Raw genomic sequence first — 21,773 nt, forward strand, 5'->3', positions numbered from 1 at the left:
CGGAATGCGTGAGAGTTGGCAGCCCCGGAGCTGCCTGACTCAAAAGCACTTCTGACCGCATCCATTTTGTACAGGAAGGCACTGGGTGTCTCAAATAAAAATAAATCAGTGGTGGATTAATTGTAAATGTATGACTTGACTATAAAAAATGCACTTAAAATTAAACCAGACGTGTTTCCATCTAGAATGAGAAAACAATTCAGAGACTCACTCAAACAGCTAGATGCTTTGCTTGATGCTGTAACGCACAGTGATTCGAGTATGAGACTGTCCTCATACCACACATAGTATTGTACCGCAGTTTATAGCCGCTTGAAGGAGCTCTGACTTGTATCCACAGGGGTCCTTCTTGAACTAGGAAACAATAATGCCTGGGGCGGGAATGTGACGTCACCAGGAAACGTTTTCAAAACAACCAGATGTAGCTTTTACGTTTCAGCGTGCAGACACAGTGCCTTTTAACTGTAGACTATAGAAATGTGCGAAAACAAAAACACACAGCACTGGTCTTCAGAGGAAACCAGCGTGCTGCTTGCGATATGGTCTTCCACGGAGATCCAGAAGAAACTGGGGAGCTCCGCAAAGAAGAAAAGAGTTTACGATGAGATAAGCCAGGAAATGCTGAACGGGGGCTTCAGTCGCTCGACCGAGCAAATCGAAAATAAGTTAAAGAAGCTCAGAAAGGAGTACAGGGACCTGAAAAGGAAACCGAGTGAGAGTGATAGTGGGCAGATTAGTAAAACATTCGACCACGAAGTTATGGAGTCTGTGCTGGAGCATGGACCAAGCAGTCATCTGACTGGGGCCTTTAATTCAGCGACAGACACTCTTGAGAAAAACGCGGACTTCGTTGCGTTTTCTGTAACCGAGCTAGGTTCGTTTTCAATGCTGTGTCTGTATACTGTGTACGATGACTTGGTTACTGGTCTAGTCACTAATGTTGCACAATTAATCAAATTGAAGCTAAACATGAACATGTAAAATAGGTTTTTACTTTAGGTTCACTCAAAAACAAACAAAAAAACAAACAGCCCAAGTAAATTCTGACAAAAATGCAGAAATGTTGAATAATAATTCTAGTAATATGCAGTGGCTGGTTAAGTTAATTGCTTAGACTAGTCTTACAATTTAGTAGTCTCTTTTTTGAAATGGTCGCAACTTTATAAAGAGGGTTGTACAAATACTTTGTCAAACTATTTAAATCAAAAACCCATTAAGAAAAAATGTCCTGTTATAGACAATTAAAGTAGAATAAAAAGAGATCTGAGATTACTTTGCATTTACTGTAAGTAAAGTGACTTTTATCAAAAAGTATATATATTGTATGCAGTAAAGTGTTGCAACCTTGACTGAGTTGTTATTTTTATGTTTTTTGAAGGTAGCAAAATATCTGAGCCCAAAACAGCACAGCACTGGTCTTCAGAGGAAACCAGCTCGCTGCTTGCGATATGGTCTTCCACGGAGATCCAGGAGAAACTGGGGACGCATAAAAGAAAGAAAAGAGTGTATGACGATATATGCCAAGAGATGGTAAACGTTGGGTTTACTCGTACAACCGACCAAATCATTAACAAGCTAAAAAAACTTAAACATAAGAGGGTGTTCAGGGACAATAAGAAGGAGAAAAGTAAAAGTAGCAGCCAATGGAGCGATAAAACCATTAACTATGATGTTATGGACTCTGCGCTGGAACGCCTACCGTCAAGTCAATTTACTGAAGCATTAAATTCAGCAACAGCAATGCTTGAAACGAATACAGAATCGGCGTCTTCTATAGCTGATCTCAGTAAGTTTCCATTATCATCTTATTTTGTTGTTCTAATTTCTAATGCATACGGCAAAGGAATAGCTCACATTGCAAATTTTGCTATCCTCGTTTTTGACAATTATTACGCAAATGCATTATTCAGATATTAAAGTAAGACGCTGCTTTTATTACATTGAATTCAGACTCTTCACTTGAGGAGGTGCTGGACAAAGCTGAACCGTCCTTCAGCTCCTCTCATCCCCAGCAAAGAAAGTCTCTAGGAACAAACAGAATAACGAAGAAAGATTCAAACCAGGAGCTGCTGGAATACTTGAAAACCGCTGACGAACGGTTTATGGCTCACGCCAAAGAACTTAATACTGCCATTCTTAATAAAATGGACGAAGCTACGAATTCTATGCTGGGACTACTGGGACGCATGGTAGCAATAATGGAGGAACAGCAGGGAAACAAGCCATGAACACTGGATTCCTTTTGCAGCCTTAATTGTTGAAAAAGTTGAAGCGAGACTCAAATGGAACCTTAAGTTACTTTATTGATATACATTCCAGATTTCATTTGGAATTGTTTTGTGCATTTTATTATAGCATTTTTCTTTTATTAATCCGCCTTCAAAATATAATTGGGTTTTATGATTGACAACATCAACTCTTCCCCGTCATCCACCTATCATATAGAGACCACGACCAGCTAGTGTAGCAAACACTGATGTGTTTGACAGGAGCAAAGGTAAAGTAGCTAGAAGTTAGAAGACTATATTAACCATGAATAAACTATTTTCTTGTTTATTGGATTTTAATTTGTGTGTTGAAATTTCATTGATTCAGGTGAAGCCATCACGGCACAAACTCAAACTCTCTTCATGACTTTGATTAAAAGGCCCCAGATGGAAGAAAGAGCAACCGATCTCACAAACACACACGATGTCAGTCAAGAAAACAATGAAAGTAAGTCCATCCTAGCGTTTCAGGTTGTAAGATGACATTAGTAAGTAATGCTTTTCCAGAATTGGATTGTAGTCACAACTGCACATGAGGCTTAAGGGAATATTTGCAATTTTGCTAGCTATATTTTTGAGGTTGAGGAAAAGTGCAAGATAGTGTTTGTGAGCATTTTGCATGATCTGTATTTTTTTGATTTAGAACCGATTTATTCAGATTAACATATTTCTGTCCTGTTTTGTATAATTAATTTGTTCTACAGGTTCAAGAGCTTGACTGAGGCCTGACCATCAGATTTCTCGGAATAAAGGCAGAGTTATTGCCCAATATTAAAATTTGCTTCAAATAACATGGTGTTATTTTTTGCGTTCTATGGTTTCTACTTTCTACACAGACATTACAACACTAATTTACATTCTGTGCATGCTGACATAACCTGAAAAAAAAACCAATGCGGTTGAGCCATTTCCTTCGTTCCTTTTTTGAAAACTAAAATTGGTACTAATAAGATGGGTCCTTGCTGCTCTTTGCCACAACAAATAAGCAGCAGGTTCAGTCTCCGGTTGAGTAGTTCAAGGTTATTTGTGAACTTGATTTTTAGAAAGCTAAAGGCCTTTGTTAGGTCAGCAAGGAACAATATATCAGCAAACATTTTAGGAAGGGAAAATGCAATGAAGGAAATGGCTCAACCACATTGCAGCACTTTTTTCATGTTAGTAACATGCAAAAGGATGGAATATTCCTTTACGTAAAACAGCATCAACATGCAGTGTGTTGGATGGAGTTTAGACTGCAGAACTAATATCTGTTACAAATGCTTTAACAACATTTGTTTATTGTTTACTTTGTGTTGTTGCTTCATGCACACATGTCTCAAGTTTACTTTTTTGTCTTTGTACCTCACAAATGAACACTTCACATGTCAAATGTATTTTTTTTTTTATTGCAATTACTTTATAATAAATCTATATACATCAATTGTGGAACATTTCTTGGAAAAAAACACCATCTAAAAAATAAAACAATAGAAAAAGTGATACAAATTAAACTGCTCCTTGTATAATTTCACTGTCCTGTCTGTTGAAGTAGTCTAATAATGCCGCTTGTACATCCGTCCCTTCTGGTCGTCCGTGCTCTGTTAATGCTTGAACGGGAGGCTGCATGTTCACATGGATGGCCGAAAGGTCTTCGCTGAAGCGGTCTCCGCGTTCCTCACAGATATTGTGTAGCACACAGCAGGTCAAAACCATCTTCTTTATCAGCTCCAGTTTACAGTCATTCCTCTTTAAGAGACACCTCCACCTTGCCTTTAGCCTTCCAAAACTCAAGTCCACAACCGACCTTGCACTGCTCAGCCTGAGATTGAACCTCTGCTGCTGTGGGGTTAGACTGCTCGTGTCCGCAAATGGTTTCATCAGCCACTTTTGCAAGGGATAGGCTGAGTCTCCAATCAAGTAGTATCCAACATCAGAACCAGAGATGTGCACTTTGCTTTGGTTTAACGGGTGTCCATCGTTCAACATCTTCCACAAATGAGACTCTTTTAGGACGCTGGCATCATGTACGCTCCCAGGATAGCCAACACACAAATCCCAGAAAAGCCCTTTGCCATCCACTACCGCTTGCATTATTATTGAATGCCACCCCTTCCTGTTAAAATAGTCACGAGGGTAATCTTCAGGCGCTATTATTGGAATGTGGCTTCCATCTATTGCACCCACACACTGAGGAACATTCCAGCCACTTTCGAAAACATCTGCCATCTCCTTCAACTTTGTAGAATCTGGGAATTTAACGTGTACAGCCAGAAGAACTTTTATTACAGCGTTGCAGAAGTCCTGCACACAGTTGAATACAGTGCTCACGCCGACCCCGAAAAGCTGGCTGACACTTCTGTACTCGCTGCCAGTGGCAAGCTTCCAAAGGGCAATGGCAATTCGTTTTTTCAAAGGTACGCACAAACGGAAATTGGTGTTCCTTCGTTGAAGTACATGCCTGAGACGACAACAGATGTATTCAAAAGACTCCCGCGAGACCCGGAAATTCTGGATGAACTGTTCTGGAGTGAATGCAGGGACAATGGTATCCCACCACTTGTGCTCTCGAGGATAGGACCACACAGCAGATGTTCGTCTTCTCATGATAACCAAAGCAATCTGTTAAATAAAATGGTCTGCAGATATTATATAATGCCAGTCTTCTGTTCTGTTATAGCCATACAATAATTTTTTTTTTCAAGGTTCCTACTCTACGTCATGTTCTAGGAAGTTTTACTACATTTTTTTGCACATTTACATCGCAAGACAGGGAACGTACAACGTTGTAAAGCATGCTTATGAAAATTCAAAAAATGCAAATCATCGAAAAACTAAAACTAAATTTTTGACAGACATATATATATATATATATATATATATATATATATATATATATATATATATATATATATATATATATGTCTTTCTACTTTGTTTAAAACCTCGACAAATGTGTGAGTGTGACATTTTACCATTTAAAAGAAATACATTTACACGGTCACACACACAAACAGTACTGCTGTATGCCTATATCTATAAAAAATAAACCAGATAACGTTATTACTTTAAAAACCTAAAATATCCAACCATTTTTAAAAAACATTCCGACCAAATTTAAAGGTATAAACAGTGCTTAAAAAAGATGTGTGTATGTTTGCAGGATAGAAAAAACGCAACAATCGGTTTTAAGTAAACTGTGTTTATTATTTTTTTTTTGCAGTGAACTTGTGCCAGGCCTACACATAACAAGATATGTTCAGATATGCCTCAGAGAAAATTGACAGTTGATTACGTTTTTACTTACATTTAATAACAATTACATTTTTTATTTGTTACATTGTCTCGCCCCGAAATATAAATGGTGTGAACACAGACCAGATCGTGCTTTGTACTATATCGTAGCGAATTATTTTAAAGGACACCGAGTTAATAATTGAAAGTACGGGAAATCTGCACATTTTGAATACATGCAACAATAAAAACTGACCTGTCGTCTTGAGCGTAGACGTTGTCTATGACATTGTCGTTGGACGGCATAAAGACATTGAATTAAATTACTTTGGATGTTAAAATACGTTCTCAAGACTAAAAGGCAGACCTGTAAACAAAGACTGTGACGCGCCATGTTTGTTTGTGGGCGGCTACGTAGTCACGTGGTCGATTACGTAATTGTTCGACTCGCTCAAATAATTGCAAACGCTGTTCTTTCATTTTCTATTGCAATTAAACGCTAAATATGTACCAGGAATACAACACTATATAAAATACCCCTTTGTACTCCAAACCTAAATTATTTCCATTGGTGATAAGTGACAACTACTATAAACCAGCACTGTAATGAATTGTGAACACAAAATACCATAATTATATTATACGAAGGCCTGTCTTAAAGAGAGCCAAAGGTTTTTCAGCTATTTTTTGGTGTGTGCAGTCTGTGTTGTGTATTGCACCTTGTGCAAATCACCACTAGAGGGCGGCAAAACTACACATCTCAAAAAAATTTGATCAAAAATGTAGGCCTACTTGTTCAGTAAAACATAAAAAGAAAGTATTTCTAATTTTCATTCTCATTTTAAATCAGTCATCAATAATTACACAATACTTAATCAGTCAGGAATAAGTTTGTATGCTCTACATAGGCTACGTTTGCTCTCTCATTTTTGTTTCCTTTCCTTTTTTTTTCTGCAGTTATGCAGTCCGTGATGTTCATGTTAAGTTCGTTATAACTGCATGAACCTTGAGAAAAGGTGGGGATGGTCACAGGTGACTATCATTAGTGATAATTACTATCCTCCTGCACCTGCTGCCATGCACTCATTAAGTCTCTATATGCAAATTAGACTGCCCAGTAGAAGAATTCCTCCTAGTTGTTATGTTAGTTATAATAAATTAGGTTAATGAACAACCAGTATGTCAAGACTGGCCTGAAGAAAGGACTGCAGAAGTTTAGTGGAGGTGCATGGGGCATAGATTTTGCTTTGTTTGTTAAAATCTCTTCACTTAAATTAAACAAACTAAAACAGAAACCATTAAAACACAAAGAAAGCTGACTTTGCATATTATATGAACAATTTAGCAGCTTCACTTTATCGAATTAATAGACTTTTTAATTCATTTTTTCTATCAGTTGACTTATAACGGGATAAAGCATTGCTTTTAATATTAAAAATCTGATGGCAATGAAGCAAGCGTAATAATTACCCAAAGAACATCATTGTTATTATTGTTAATCATTCTATTTTAAGCAATAGTGAACACTGAAATATGAAATATCTGTATTTGGATTTATTCCTATTTCATTTATTAGTGTTAATTATGACAAAACAGGACTCGGTCTCTTGACGTAAGGTCATAGCTGTGAGTATAACATACATCTTACAATAGCTTCAGTCAAACAGTGGCTGAAAAGCAGTTCCACACCATTTCATGTCACTTCACTTAGCGAAAATATTAGTATGCACATAGTGTTAATATTTAGTCATTTAGCCACTATGTATAATATGGCCACTAAAAGAAGCATGTGTTTTTTGTGTGCAACGTGAGATCCATTTTTCATTTAAAATCATATTTTTATTTGCTGTCCTTAATGTTTGGCAAACCAATGGTATGCATTTGGGACATGGCTATATTTTGCTGACCAAAAGCAGATGGGGGTGTTCACAGGAGACCTGTTTAAAGTAGTTTATTTATTTATTTTTTCATTGCTACTTGTAGTAAACACAATAGGTCATGTCTGTGAATCTAGTAATATGACCAGTGCAGTTTTATATAACATTTATTTATGCATAAATACGCTGAAAAAAACCCCATAATGTATAATCTACTTAGATTTTTAAATCTATTTCTTGTGTGGTAGAGCATCCACATTGGGCTTTTTTTTTTTGCCTAATTGATGTTTTTTATATTACATTTATTTAAAATTACTGTTCATAAAATCTTGTTCATTTTAAAGTCGTTATTATGGTGATCAGTGCTCATACTAAGTCGGACGTTTTAAGGTCAGCGAATAAATCTTATTAAATGTTTGGTATTACTCACTCAGATATAGCTAAAATGCTTTGAACTAATGATACATATCTTAATGTAAATAAACCAGTTTCCTTAAATTGTGCCTTTTTATTGCAAGACAACACTAGATGGCAGTTTTGACATGCCTGCACGTGTATGTGTGTGTGTGTTGAGGAGAGGGGAAAGCAAGCAAGTGTCCTGGCAGAGGAGGGTCCCATTCTGAAGATTTGTACCCTGAGACTCTGCAGCCTTTAGAAACATGTGGAAGCAATTCCTTTGTTTTACAGCCAGAGTGTATGGGCAGAGAGAGCACAGACTGGACTGCTGCATGTCAGGAGGCCTTAGGATCAGGTTACTTTGACAACCCTGACATGAATTGTGTGTGTGTGTGTGTGTGTGTGTGTGTGTGAGCTCCGCTGGGTAAGTGGTTAGACTCAGGGAAAACTGATCCCCTCTTCTAGATTCTGGTCCTTTTCATAGTTGCTGATCTGTTTGTGTGAAGTCAGGCCAAAGAGGCAGAGTCACTGCGAGAGGACAAACCTTTCACCCTTTCCTCTGCTGTTCTCATCTATCACGCTTTCTGACGTTTCAGACTTGAAGAGTTGCTGAAAAACTTAAAGATGGCAGACTTCCACAGTACATATATGATCCGTTAAGGTTTCTATTAACCCAAAAATGAAAATTCTGTCTTCATTTGCTCACCAATGTGTCGTTCCAAAACCATAAGACACTGCTTCTTCTGTGAAACACTCAAGGATAAATGGGGACCTGTGCTGTTTTCCATTTACCTCGGAAGATGAATGTCAAAGCCAAGACGGACATGTCCGTTGATAGCAATACCACTTGAGTAAAGCATCTGTATTTTGCACAGATAACGCTATAGAATCATATCCACAAATAAAGCTTGGATAGTATGTGCACCAAAGAGTTTGAGACGCAGACAAGTACATTCTCTTATTTAAACAAAGCATTTGTTTCTCAGTGCAGCAGGTTATAACTTTTAGTTTTCTTCATATTAAAGGGCAATAGTATGAATTTCCTCAAGTGGACTAATACAGTGCAGCCTCTGTTATTAATGCAATAATTATGCATCAGGGTGTAGAGCAGAGGGAATTTCATGCGTAAGATTAATGAAGGTCACTACTATTCCCAGATGTTTTCTCGTAATTAAAGCTTTGTTTATCACAAAACCCAGCCACATAAAGAGCAAAATATGCATGGTAATTATTCATAATGCTTACTAATTCAAGTGTAGCCACCTCGGTTTGCACCTAATTAATCATGCTAATGTCTTGAATAAATCTGCATAATTACTCATGGTCACCTGTTGCAATTGGTGACCGCCACAAAGTTCATGCGTGTCAATGATATTAAAGTGACGGTTTGAATATTCATAGATTAATGAGTGTTGTGTTGTTGAATGCAACCTGTCCTGATGCTTTCAATTGAAGCATTTGGTCAATTTCCCAGGGTGGTTGCACTTAGGACCATGATGTTATTGGAATAATATGTGCATATGAACATGCACATTAACATTTACTTGGGAAACGCTTATCCTTAGAGGTTCAATGAAAACAAAAGCATGATAATGGAGTATTGGAAACTGAGCAAGGGCTTCTACTATATCGTACGCTGCTGCACTACCGTAACAATCATGCCAATGGGTATAACTGGCTAAAATAGTCAAGTCAAAATGAAATCAGAAGTAATCCTGTCATGTTCTTGATGTATGTTCTTGGTTACGTTGAGAACATTATGTTTTCGGTCATCAAACATGCCTCTGAAGAATGCAATCTGTTTCAAGTCGTATATTATTATATACACAAATTGTAACAATTTCATCTAATAATTCAGATTTACAATTCTAAAAAAAAATCTGAAAAGAACCTCCATCATAATTGCAGGATATAAATTCAGTATTCTGACTTTCATCACACCAAGTTTACATCTCAATATTCAGTTTTTTATTCTGTAATAGGATAAAAAAGTAGTTGCAACTTTTTATTTCGCTGCGTTTATATCTTGCAGTTCTTGCAAGGAAAGAAAAAAATGGTCAGAATTGTGAAATTAAACATTAACAAATACCTTTTAATTTTTTTAAACTCAGCTCAGTAAAAAAAACATGAAACAACAAATAAAACGATAGGACATTCTTATAAAAATTTCATAACTTAAAAGACATCATTTTTCACTCATGTGTTTTGGACTTTGCTCTCCTAGAACACTTTTGTCCAAACCTTGTAAACTCGCGCTTTTGGCCCGGTTCACATATTCATTATTAATCCTCAAAGTCATTTGAGTGTGGCTTTAAGTCAGTCATCTCTTTTAGTGTGGGAGAGAAAAAGCTCGCATTTGTCATGCTAGAAATGAATTATGAATAAAGCCAGAAGCAGAGGTCTTCGTGGACAGCGGGTATCATCATGCAAAAAGGAAGAACATGAAATTCAGTCCATCTTATTTTCGATTATGACCTGCTTTTGAAAAGGATGAAATCATTTCCTACAGGAGGACAGGCAGAATCCTGATCGCACATAATTACGTCAAACACATCCGCGGTCTTGATCCCTCTCCAGATGAAAAGGGGAGTTTTCCGAGTGGAGGGCATGGGGAAAATGATGGAGGGCTGGATGGTTAAAAAAGGAGAGAAGATGAAAAGTGTTTTTTGAAGTGGCTTTCTGCATTAGCCTCCTCTCCCTGAACCCTCAGGATCAAGCCATTCTACCTTGACCAGCACTAACCTCTCAACGCAAAAGCATACACACGTACACACTCCATCCCACGCTATTCACAAGACAGCATACGAGGATCATTTCTCCGATTTGAACGCCGAGGCTCTGTTTGGAATGGAATACTTGCTTTTTTTTATATCAAAATATGTTTATGTTTTATACCGAAAGTGCCAAATCCTACTCTGTTGATTACGTTATATGTCTGGGATGTCAAACATTAAAACATATTAAGCAAAGTTTAATTCAAAAAACAGAAAATTTGATAACTGATGCTACATGATGCTAAATTTTTGTATTTTGGTAGGCCAATAAGTTCTGTAACCATAAAAAAGTGATTTAATCTTACACGTTTTGTTCATAATCTTCACAAAGGACAGTCGTGATCCACCAGCAAATTCTAGTGGCATGTTAGCAACCGCTTTTAAACAATTAAAAGAGTCTATAACCAATTCAATTTTAATGTCTTAGAATAAAACATGAAAATATCTTGAGTTTTTAGGCATTTAACCCAACAGACGTATTAGGCATTTAACCCAAAACTCATGCAAAAAGCACTTCAGGGTGAAGGAACGTCTGGCCACAGCCACGCACCGAACTGCAGATGACAGGTAGACAGCTAACGCAGTTGACTCTTAAGTGCACTTAAAGTATACTGAACTGGTGATTTCAGAGCACTCAAAGCTTCCAAGCAGTGGAAGCATGTTTCTTTCTGACGTACCACATGACACACACATGTGGTTTCTGTGTTGTGTGTTTATTCTACGCTTATCGAGTGAGACTCGGGTGAATGGACGCTATCTTTTGCGAATGTTTGACAAACACCCAATCACATGAACATTGCCCACAGCCATGAGAGATATCAGCACATCAGCCACCACACTAAGGTGACTATTCATTCCTCTCTCTCTCACCCCATCTTCATCTCTCACTCTCTCCATCTTGTCCTCTTTCACCCTGTCTTCTTGTGCCTCAGGCTTTCATTCCATGAATGTCACACAGTGTCTCAGCCTGTGTAAAATTGGTCTTTTGGGATCCATAACTGATGTCAGCCTTCCAGATTTCAGAGCGCTCAAAGCTCCAGATATGATCTGACAAACCTCTGGTCCAGCAGAGTGCTACCAGCAAGGCATGACCACAATAAACTGTTTTTGATGTGCTGAGGCATCGGCCACAGAAGTTATGTCCTTTAGACTCTTCAAAACGTGAAACATATCGGACACGTTTATTTGTTGTGCTCATGAGCAAGTTTTTATTCCATAAAGAGTAATTCTGGAAGTCATATTTATGGTAGATTAGCCACTTTCCATGAATACTTTGGTGTCCCATGACTATTTAGATGCACAGATTTTGTGTTTTTGAATTATTCACCAATATTTTATCCACTGTTTAATATATATATATATATATATATATATATATATATATATATATATATATATATATATATATATATATATATATATATATATATAAAATAGTTTTAAATCCATTATGAGGATTTCTTATTAACTGTATCCAAAACTTTAAATCTGACTATTTTATACCTGATTTAACTGACACATATTTTGGGTGCAACCCCATACTGTTTTTACCAAAAATGTAGCATATGGCTAATATCAGTTTAGGCTAACTGTATTATTATTATTATTATTATTATTACAAAACATTTTATTTGTTTAAAATATTTGTCATTTAATTTGTTTAACTTGTAATGTGCAATTTAAATAGTATTTAAAAATAGGTTTAATTAAGAATTTAAAAAAATTATAGAACTGTTTTTTATAAGAAATCTTATGCAAAAAAATAAATAAATAAATAAATATATATATATTGAATTTGCCCAAATTTTTCTCCTCTAGCGATGTCACTCTTTGGTATCAGTGACCTCCTCAGCAGCTTTGGGGCTAATTAGCACATGCTAGCAATTATCAAACATGAGTTAGACATATGTGTTAATATAGACCGTTGCCACTGGAAAGGAACCATGGGAAAATCCCTTCTCATCTTCTATAATAAATGACCATAGTCAAAATGCCAAGTGTTACTACACTGGTTTCATGGCTAAGAGTGCAGGGCCTGTCAGATTAATGCTAATTTACGATGATTATCTTATTTGTAAGGATGAAGCTGGTTGTTAAGTGGGGCTTCATGCAAAAGGTTGTATTGATTTCTATTAATTTGATTTTTATCTCATATTAGATTATTGTTTTATTTATTTTAATGCTACGGTTTCGCAATGGTAACAAAGTCTGTTACTGTATATTAGTAACCACATTAGTGTTTGGGTTGGAGTCCTTAGAGGTATAGTTCTCCTTAAAATGAACATTTTGTTAAAATGTTATTTCGAACCTGTATGAGTTTCTTTACTCTCTGGAACACGAAATAAGATTTTCCGAATAAAATTGCAGTTGCTGGTATCCATTGGATTCCATAGTATAAAGAAAAAAAATTACTATGAAAGTCAATGGCTAGCAGCTTTGGTTGGGAGATACTTATTAATGCCTCAATTGTGTGTTAATTATTTATTTATCTTTCATGTTACACATGACGTGTGTTTGAGTCCAAAATATACGAGTTCAGTATCAAGCTCAAGTCCACCTGAGTGTGTCCAAATGGACTGCGGTCCAAATCCTAGTCTAAATCGCATCTCAAGTTTTCCTAGCACCATCTAATCAGATTTTTGCCATTATATATGGTTGAAGCTTCTCTCATGTCCGGTTTACTGTAGTCAACAGTGTTTACAACAGTCTGAAACAATCAGCATCTAAACTTTACCTGGAGCAGATATCCATGTAAGGCCTGAGAGGCCATCAGTGGCAGACTGTGTATCTGGATTATTCATCTCCCTGTCCTCTACTCCTTCCCTTACAAAGCATGATGGGAGCCTGCAGTTTGTTTTGGCTCTAGTCTATTCCTGTGAGACCGTCTGGCCCCCTGTGAGGGTCATCCCTCTTGATGCCATGCGTGTCATCGCCCCTCAGTGAAACAGGAGAAAATGATGGACCTGATACATATGAAACAGTGCTTCATACATATGCATGCCACTGAGGCCGGGCGGGGGTTGGGCCATAAGGAGTGGAACGGGAAATTGCTTGCTGGCCAGACACGGGGTTGGAGCTATTTAAATATGCATGAGGGCCCAGTGTCGTGGCATTAGGCCACTCCTCAAAATGCATATTTATTTGCATGGTATCTGTAATAATGAAACGGCTTGTGTCATTTTTCATGTATGATAGAGTGTAGTTTGGGGCTCGGTGCTGGGGAAGACATGAAGAAGCTTCAAAACAAACTGACGAGCGTAAGATGATCTTTCGGTGTTTCGTGGCTCGCATCTTTTTGAAACTGTATATTCTAGCCATGCATTATTGTTACTGGCAAAACCGCACCTCGTAAGAAAACAATTTTATGAACTGGCTATGCAATATAAACTTATTTCGTGTGATTTGCCTGGAAACATAGTCATCAATGGTGCGTTAACATATCAAATGTGAAATTGAGAATGAACGCCTCGAGACAAATCGGTGTGGGCTCAATTTAAAATATAATTTAATATATATATATATATATAGAAACTGTTACTAAAAATGTCATGCAACATTGAATTAATCATGAAATTTCAAAGTAAATAAATAGTTGTTTTGTAAACAACTTTTTTTTTGTCTTTTACACGTTTACATTTTTTCCATATCTTGCAAGATCAGCTGATCCAAGAGAATATTTCTGCATTAATTTAAAGCACAACACTTTTGCTGTGTTTTTCCTCATTTAAGTAGAAATTCTACAAAAAAAAAACATAACCATGACCTATGACAGATTAGCATCAGAGCAATAATATTGCCTTCTGAGTTGCCACATTTTTAAAAATAATCAATGGCTCCATGAAGATCCTTTAAAGGAACACGCCACTTTTTTGGAAACAGGCTCATTTTCCAACTCCCTTTAATTTTACATTTTTTTTTTAAATCACTATATAAAAACTAGCTTTTGATCAATGAAAAAGTTAAAGGAACATGATACTGTTTAAAAAAAATAACTGCCCTAAAGTTAAACAGTTGAGTATTACCGTTTTCAAATCCATTCATCAGCTGAATGAATTTGAAAACGGTAAAACTCAACTTTAACTTGGAAATGAGCCTTTTACTTTCCATTGATCAAACGCTAGTTTATATTTAGTGATTTTTAAAATGTTCCTCACAACAAAAAAGTAATAAAAAAAAAAAAAGAAATAAAAATGGTTCTTTATGAGCGTTGCCTTTAAAATATCTTTTTGAAACTGTATTTTTAAGAGACTGCAATGTTCTGACACATATATGACTGATTTGAAATTGACTGAAATACACAAAGCCTGTCTGTCAAGTGTATATTAGCCGCCATGTTTTCAGAAGGTGCATCTTCATTTACGCTCATAAATAAATCATTCAGCAGCTTACATGAACTTCAAGATGTTATTTTGATCTTCCAAGGACATGCTATACACCGCACAAACAGCTCACCGACGCAAACCGGTTCTTTGCAATTGGAGTGAGGTGGGGGTAGAGATGGAGAAGCAGAACATCATGATGGTGTGGCTGTTGTCTGTATTAGCTTTGCTGCAGTCCCAGGGGGAGCTCTCCCAGCTTCAATCAGTGTTAGGGCTTCTGGGTTCAAGTTCAAGAGAGAGCTAGAGAAACATGGCTCACCACCCACGAGTAGTACACAGCTCTGCACTGGAGGGCCGTGAACTCTGTTCAAAGCAATCAGGCCAGTATTCCATTCTCAGGTTTTACATTTAAAGGGTTGGGGCTGCTGCGTTTTGAATACCTCTGCATGGACGTCCAGGCTGTAATTATGATAATGATGTGTGTGATTTCAGCTCTCAGCTCTTTTGAATACACCTATCTGATTTCCTCTACCCTGATAATAGTTTCGGATCCCATTCAGACAGGACAGTTCAAGCAAGCAATGGTTTATTCGGAGAAAATCAGCGGGGGAAAAAAAGAAGCCGGATGAAGACCTGGCCAGTCTGGAAGGGGTTGGGGCACCCCTCGATGAATATTAAACCCATTGTAATGGGAGAGAAAGACATAATGTGCGATGCCCTCAAGTCAGCCTGTAATGAAAGAGAAAATAACACCATTTTCTACAAAGCTTGCATGCATATATGTTTGTGAAGAGAGTGTTAATGTAAAAGAAAAGAGAGCTGTATGTTACTGTGGAGATAAAGCCATTACTTTTAAAATGCACAGACGAATTGCCTTATTCATCCTTTAGTCATTTAGAATCTGTGTTATGTTTTTCTGTAAACTACAAAAGGAGATCTTTTAAATGAAAGCATATTGTTATTTATTACGGCAGGCTACGTAAGTGATCGATAAAACTTCAGACACAATTTCTGGGTTTGATACCATGGGTTCATGTCTATCATGTGACAGATTGTGGCACATTTCTTGCTCAACAAGGCTACATTCATCTGTTTGAAAAATATTGTGAAATATTATTACTATAAAAAAGTTTTCTATTTTAAATCATTCCCGTGAATGCAAAGATGCATTTTCAGCATGATCACTCAAGTATTCAGTGTGACATGGTCCTTCAGAAATCATTCTAATATGCTGATTTTTTTTATTTGAAATATTAATGATCAGTGTTGCAAACAACTGCACTGTTTAATATTTTTGTGTAATGCTTTATTTTATTTGTTTAAAGCTTAAAACAAACGGCATTTATTTGAAATAGTAATATTTCGCAGCACTGAATGCTTAACGCGTTGCTTAATTCAATGCATCAATGCTCAGTAAAACGATCAACTCATCTAGTAATAAATCATCTATTAATAAGCGATCTACATTCCCGTATTATACATATGCAAAAAGATCAGCTTGCACAGTCTGTTTAACTTTCTTTTGTGGTTCTGTAAAATGTGTTTAACCTGTAAATGTTGGACAGCATAGACCTGCCGTATGTTGTTTGCTTTTTGTTCCTCCTAAACACAAAAACCTGTTTTGCTTGGCGTTCTTCTTCCTTACTGTACCCTCCTCGGGGAGCCATTTTCCCTTCATTTGATGGAAAACCAAAACACATATGTCAGGCACATAAACATCTCAATGACATTCTGCAGAGCTGCACCTTTTACCACAGAGAGCCTCCCGTCTGAGGGGATGTGACAGGGATCTGTGCACTGGGGAAATATTGCACAGCTTTCCATTAGCTGCTGCCTTTGCTGATATACGATTGTAGATCCTTTGTAGATCTCAGGCACCAGGTCTAGCTTGTGACCTGACATGCATATATGCTTTAAAGCCGCGTGTCACGGGGATGTTGAGAAGAGACAGAATGAGTTTGAAGGCATTACTGTGATGGAGATACTGAGAGAAACGGACTGGACAGATGTAAAGAGCAGACAGGAATAAACTAGTTTGAAATTGACCACAAATGGCCTCTTATGCCTTTTTGATAACGTATTGATGCATTCCTTTTGAGAGCTGCTATTCTTTTCTCTTTGTTCAGTCAGAATCATAGAGCCTGAAGGAAGTCTCACGATGATGTGAGCTGGTACCTGGTGAATTTTCCTGGTGGGCGTCATATTGAGCAAAAGAGCGCTGCCTGTCTGCTGAAACAGATACTAGTACTAACACACGATGAGCCGCATGCAAGACATTACTTAAAAAAGCATATTGTTTCAGTTTCAGTCATTCCTAAAATGAAGTACACTCTTTTATTTTCATCAGTAAAACAATTATTTCGAACTTGTGTCATTTTCTTTTTTGCAGTGAAACACGAAATGACACGCTTGGATATTCAGCCTGCTCTTTTCTATACAACGATGATTCAGGTGGTGATTCATAGGATTTCTGAACTTCTGGTTCCATCTTCCAGTCAATAGGTTTTTAAATTGAATTTTTATCTTAAATGGCTAAAACAAGGTCTGTGGTTAACACACGTTCAAGACATTTTCACATTTAATCTACAACATAAACCACATCAGAAATTGTTTTGTTTAAAGCCTTTACAATATGTGTTTCAGGAATATGGCATTGCTTACAATTGGCTAAATAGGACTGCAGAGGCTGTCAGTGACATCAAACGCCATCATGAGAAACAGGTAAACTATTATTAAAAATTAAAAAAATTCCACCCTTTTATGGAAACTGACAATGTCTTAAACACCACCACCAGTCCTAAGCTCAGTCAACATGACAAATATGCAGCCATGGTTATTTTAATTACAGAAGTTCTTATATTAATCTTATAATGCTAAAATATTTAAAAAAAAAAATTAATGCTCTAAAAAATCACTATGACGATTTTATTGCCGAAATGTCCATAGAGAGTTGATAATATTTACAATAATAAATTTCATAGGTGTCTCTCAAATTGTCCCAAGGAAAGATAAAAATAGTGTAGGTTAGTGTAGAATGTTTTTAATAATAATAATTTATTCTATTTAGTATTTCATTAATTTAACATATTTAATATTGGGGAGATCAATTTATTTAACATATTTATTTAAAATTTAAAATAATAATAATACAATGGAATAGTTACTTTCCCTGGTAGTTGCTTTTATAATAAAAGTAACTATAGCTACTCTTGTGAGAAGTAACTAGTAGCTATAATTAATTACTGTTTTAAAAGTAACATGCCCAACATTTTTGATTAATCGTTTCACAATACATTAAAAAGTGTAACTGTAAATGAGCTAAGTATATTAGTAAATCACTATAGTAACTTCAGGAAATTCAGTCTTTTTGGTTCGTGTATTCATCATTTAATACTTCCAAATATTTCCTTTTGTGTTTTCTGAAGCGAATAATATGGGGTTGGAAGGCCTTAGGAGGAGTCAATGAACCAAATATTTTGGCATGAACTATTCCTTCAAAGCATCAGTTTTTATTTTATTTTATACATTTATATTCATTCCTTTGACAATGCAGTCTGATGATGAAAGGTCCAGGCAGGATATTTTGATTGCTTTTCTTGCTGAACTAACATTTTTGTGTGTTATGGCAGGATAATATGGCTGATGTCATTAATCCCACCTAGTCACCAGTGTGAAATGTAGGCATTCTGGGTAGAAATGCTTTCATCCCCTTACGTCCCTAACCAAAAACTGCCTACATCATGCACACCACGAGGAAGATGTGCAGCGGCAGGTTTTGGTGTCAGATGTGCCAACAGTTCTGTCTTCTGTGTTCTACTGAAGAAATGAAAACCGTCAAGGTTTGGAAATGAAACGAGGGTGAGTAAATGATTACAGCGTTTTCAATCTTGGTCAGCCACTCCACTTAATACTTTATAGCTGAACAGAAGGACAGAATAGAGCCTTAAGTGAAGGATTTAGATATCTGTGATTTCTCAGAACCTTCTAGGCTTATCCATGGCCTTATGGGTAATTACATTGTTTGTGTCAGCCTCATTGTCAAAGCGATCATGCCGACACTCTGTTTAAAATGGAAGAAAAAAAGGTGAAGTTCACCTTCCAGCACCCCTTAGGTCCTCAGAACTGATCATAGTTATTGTAGCCCAGAATGTTTTACTCTTTAATGCATTCATCCACAATCTCTTGATGATATCTTTTAAAGTATGCCATCTTTTTACTTGACCTCACCTTGTCATGTTCATCTGCCACCTCTCCATCTCATTCTCACCTTCTCTCACGCTTCAGATCACAGCGTTGACCTCTGCAGATTTCATCCCCATCAATTGATTTGTGAATACTCTGGAGCTGGGATCGATGCTTTATCAGAGGAGTGATAGGGTTGCACTCTCTCTCTCAAGCCTAACCTGTTAAAGCAGTGCTGGCAGCCATCGCTGTTTTAAAACTCTTGGGGTGGTAAGACAGTGCAATGAGAGTGTTGAAGAGAGAAGGAGGAGAGGTGGCGGGAGGGCATCTGGCTCTTTGGAGTGATGATTTGCTGCTCCGATGATTTTAGTCCCATCTGCATTCGATTACAGCCAGACTAAAGGTTCTGTCCTTCACCCGTTGACACCTCCATTCCCGCTGTAATGTAACCAACCTCACAAATACATCACTCACCTCTGGCTTTGCATAGGGAAATAAGAAATAGACCCATAAGCGTGGCTCTCAGAGCAGTCAACTAAATTTACAACCTGGCTAATACTCACACTAAAACCATATTTGATTTCCAGCCCTATTGAGAAAGTCCATTTGCACTGAAAAAAAAAAATCTCAATCAGTATTTTTGTCCGGTTAAACATTTAAAACATCAACATGAAATACACCTCCATTAAAGGACCAAAGCAGCAATGTGCAACAATGCCACCTCAAAATAAAGAGGTTTTGCTTAGTTGTGAGTTTCAGTTAAATTTTAGTCTTTTATACTCTGCTATTATCGATAACAAACCTACAGCATAATGGCCTGTCTCGTATATTATGATTCAAATTTAAATAGTAAAAATGGACTCACCCTCAGGCCATCCAAGATGTAGATAAATGTGTTTCTTTATCTAAAGAGGTTTGGAGAAATTAGAATAAGAGTCATGAAAAGCTGTTAAAACCTCACAATAATCCACAAGTAGTCCACGCCACTGTCCATTTCAATCTTGTGAAGTGAAAAGCTGAATGTTTGTAATAAATGTTTGATTTATTTATTTTTTCCCTGCTGTCATCTTACATTTATCATCTAGCAACAAATTTCCAACTAACTATCATTATTAACTATTAAGAGTAGCAAGACTTAAATGAATTAGTTCAAAACACAGTAGTTTGCAGCTATTTGTTCACATATGTGTAGTTTTAAGATACATAACTGCAAAGATCTTTGTTGTAATAAATAAATAAACAATATATTGTCAAAAAACAGTCTTTCTTAGTATTTTTAAGCGATTAAGAAGAATCATTCAGTTCTTTAACAATAGCTATCCCTATTCCTCAATGCCTGTCAGTTATTAAATTCTCATTTATCCTATTGGCTATGCATTTTTATTTGATCCTATTCAAAACTGAGTATTGTTTATCGGGACAATCTTAATTCTTTTCAAAAGAACACTGAATTAATAAAGTCTTTTAGTCTTTCTTCACCACAGTGGGATTTTCTTAAGACACCAGAAAGGAACAATGGGTCAACTGAAGCGTCATAATGATCCATTGTGTCACTTAGGTGGACTTATTTTCATCTCTGTCCATGCTTATGTCAGAGCCTCATGCATACTTGGAAGGGCACAGCATGTGTAAGACATCAGTCCAGGAGATTCAGTGAGCTGGGACTCCTCTAGCATGACCTTGGTCAGGAGTGACATCTATTTTCTGGCTGATTGCACACATATTTGCAAACTGTGTGCAGACGAAGCTAATTTGTTTTTATGCAAGTTTTTTCAATGTGACCATAAAAAAAAAAAAAGTGGGTGTACGGCTAGACTCTGGGCTGGACACCCTCCCCCTGTTTGACAGCTACAGAAATAGCTGATGAAGGATGTGTCTCTGCTTGAGTTCACATATGGAAGGAACCTCTGGGTTTAGACCAGTGTATGGAACATGGCAGGAGCCCAGGTCGAAAATAACCCCACGGTTATTACATGATGAGTCAATTTTGTAATTATTTGAACATATTTCTTGACAAAAAAACTAAATCATCTCCTGGTAAATCATAATTTCTCAAAACTGACATGTTATGAGCTAATGATGTTTAAAAATTGCTACCTGATCAGTATGTAACAAAAAAACACACACACACACACACACACACATACAAAACATAAACACACACACAAACACAAACACACACACACATATATATGTAAAAATAAAGCAATTTTCTCCAAATAGAATGAAAATGTTCATGATAAACACAAAAGAAGATTTAATAAGATTAAAATAAAACATTGTTAATATTAATAGCACAACTACAATAATACATTTCATTAATTACTATAAAATTTACACTTAAAGTTGCTTGTTCTTTTAAAAGACATAATTTTTTCCACAATTATTTTATAGCCACAAACCAAACCAACCAGGCTTATCAATCACAACACTAAAAAATTAAAAAGAAATAGAGAGCGAGAAAGTGAGAGATATATGTATATAGATAGATAGAAACAGCACCCCATTTTAAAAAATATATATATTTAGTTTGCTATTTGCTAACAACCACAATGGAAATGGATAGGAATTTCACTTATAGAGCCCATATACATTTAAACTATTTTAATCTGTTTGCTGACGTAAAACATATCAAAATATAAAAACATATTTGGATTGTGGAATGAACTAAACAAAACCAGCAGAGACTACTGAAACATGGTTGGATACACACACAAAACATACACGCACATATTCTCAGATAACACA

At 36.5% G+C, this 21,773-nt stretch overlaps 2 protein-coding genes across 3 annotated transcripts; one reads left to right on the forward strand and one right to left on the reverse strand.

Annotated features, from left to right (window-relative positions):
- Positions 1 to 387: 387 nt before the first annotated feature.
- On the forward strand, positions 388 to 3,170 carry LOC122347579. Of its 2 annotated transcripts, XM_043242963.1 has the most exons (6): positions 388 to 874; positions 1,379 to 1,786; positions 1,951 to 2,266; positions 2,446 to 2,497; positions 2,596 to 2,715; positions 2,972 to 3,170. In XM_043242963.1, the coding sequence occupies exons 1-3, from the start codon at positions 478 to 480 to the stop codon at positions 2,226 to 2,228; spliced, it is 1,083 nt and encodes a 360-aa protein (XP_043098898.1). In that variant the 5' UTR covers positions 388 to 477; the 3' UTR covers positions 2,229 to 2,266; positions 2,446 to 2,497; positions 2,596 to 2,715; positions 2,972 to 3,170. The 2 variants fall into 2 exon arrangements, with proteins under 2 accessions (XP_043098898.1, XP_043098897.1); XM_043242962.1 differs by having other exon boundaries at positions 1,951 to 2,497; positions 2,972 to 3,167.
- Positions 3,171 to 3,636: 466 nt separating this feature from the next.
- On the reverse strand, positions 3,637 to 5,875 carry LOC122347578 (protein ANTAGONIST OF LIKE HETEROCHROMATIN PROTEIN 1-like). The gene is made up of 2 exons (XM_043242960.1): positions 5,734 to 5,875; positions 3,637 to 4,865 (listed from the first exon to the last, which is right to left on the reverse strand). Exons 1-2 carry the CDS (start codon positions 5,869 to 5,871, stop codon positions 3,753 to 3,755), a joined length of 1,251 nt encoding a protein of 416 aa, XP_043098895.1. The 5' UTR covers positions 5,872 to 5,875; the 3' UTR covers positions 3,637 to 3,752.
- Between the last annotated feature and the right edge of the window lie 15,898 nt (positions 5,876 to 21,773).

The sequence above is a fragment of the Puntigrus tetrazona genome, chromosome 6 (genome assembly GCF_018831695.1).
Source record: "Puntigrus tetrazona isolate hp1 chromosome 6, ASM1883169v1, whole genome shotgun sequence".
NCBI lineage: Eukaryota > Metazoa > Chordata > Actinopteri > Cypriniformes > Cyprinidae > Puntigrus > Puntigrus tetrazona.

Bases quoted from the DNA above. Each gene is read 5' to 3' on its own strand.
- LOC122347579 (XM_043242963.1), top strand. From the start codon at position 478: ATGTGCGAAAACAAAAACACACAGCACTGGTCTTCAGAGGAAACCAGC. The intron at 875-1,378 runs GTTCGTTTTCAA...TGTTTTTTGAAG, and splicing joins GTTTTCTGTAACCGAGCTAG to GTAGCAAAATATCTGAGCCC. The intron at 1,787-1,950 runs GTAAGTTTCCAT...CATTGAATTCAG, and splicing joins GTCTTCTATAGCTGATCTCA to ACTCTTCACTTGAGGAGGTG.
- LOC122347578 (XM_043242960.1), bottom strand. From the start codon at position 5,871: ATGGCGCGTCACAGTCTTTGTTTACAGGTCTGCCTTTTAGTCTTGAGA. The intron at 4,866-5,733 runs GTCAGTTTTTAT...TTTATTTAACAG, and splicing joins GTCTACGCTCAAGACGACAG to ATTGCTTTGGTTATCATGAG.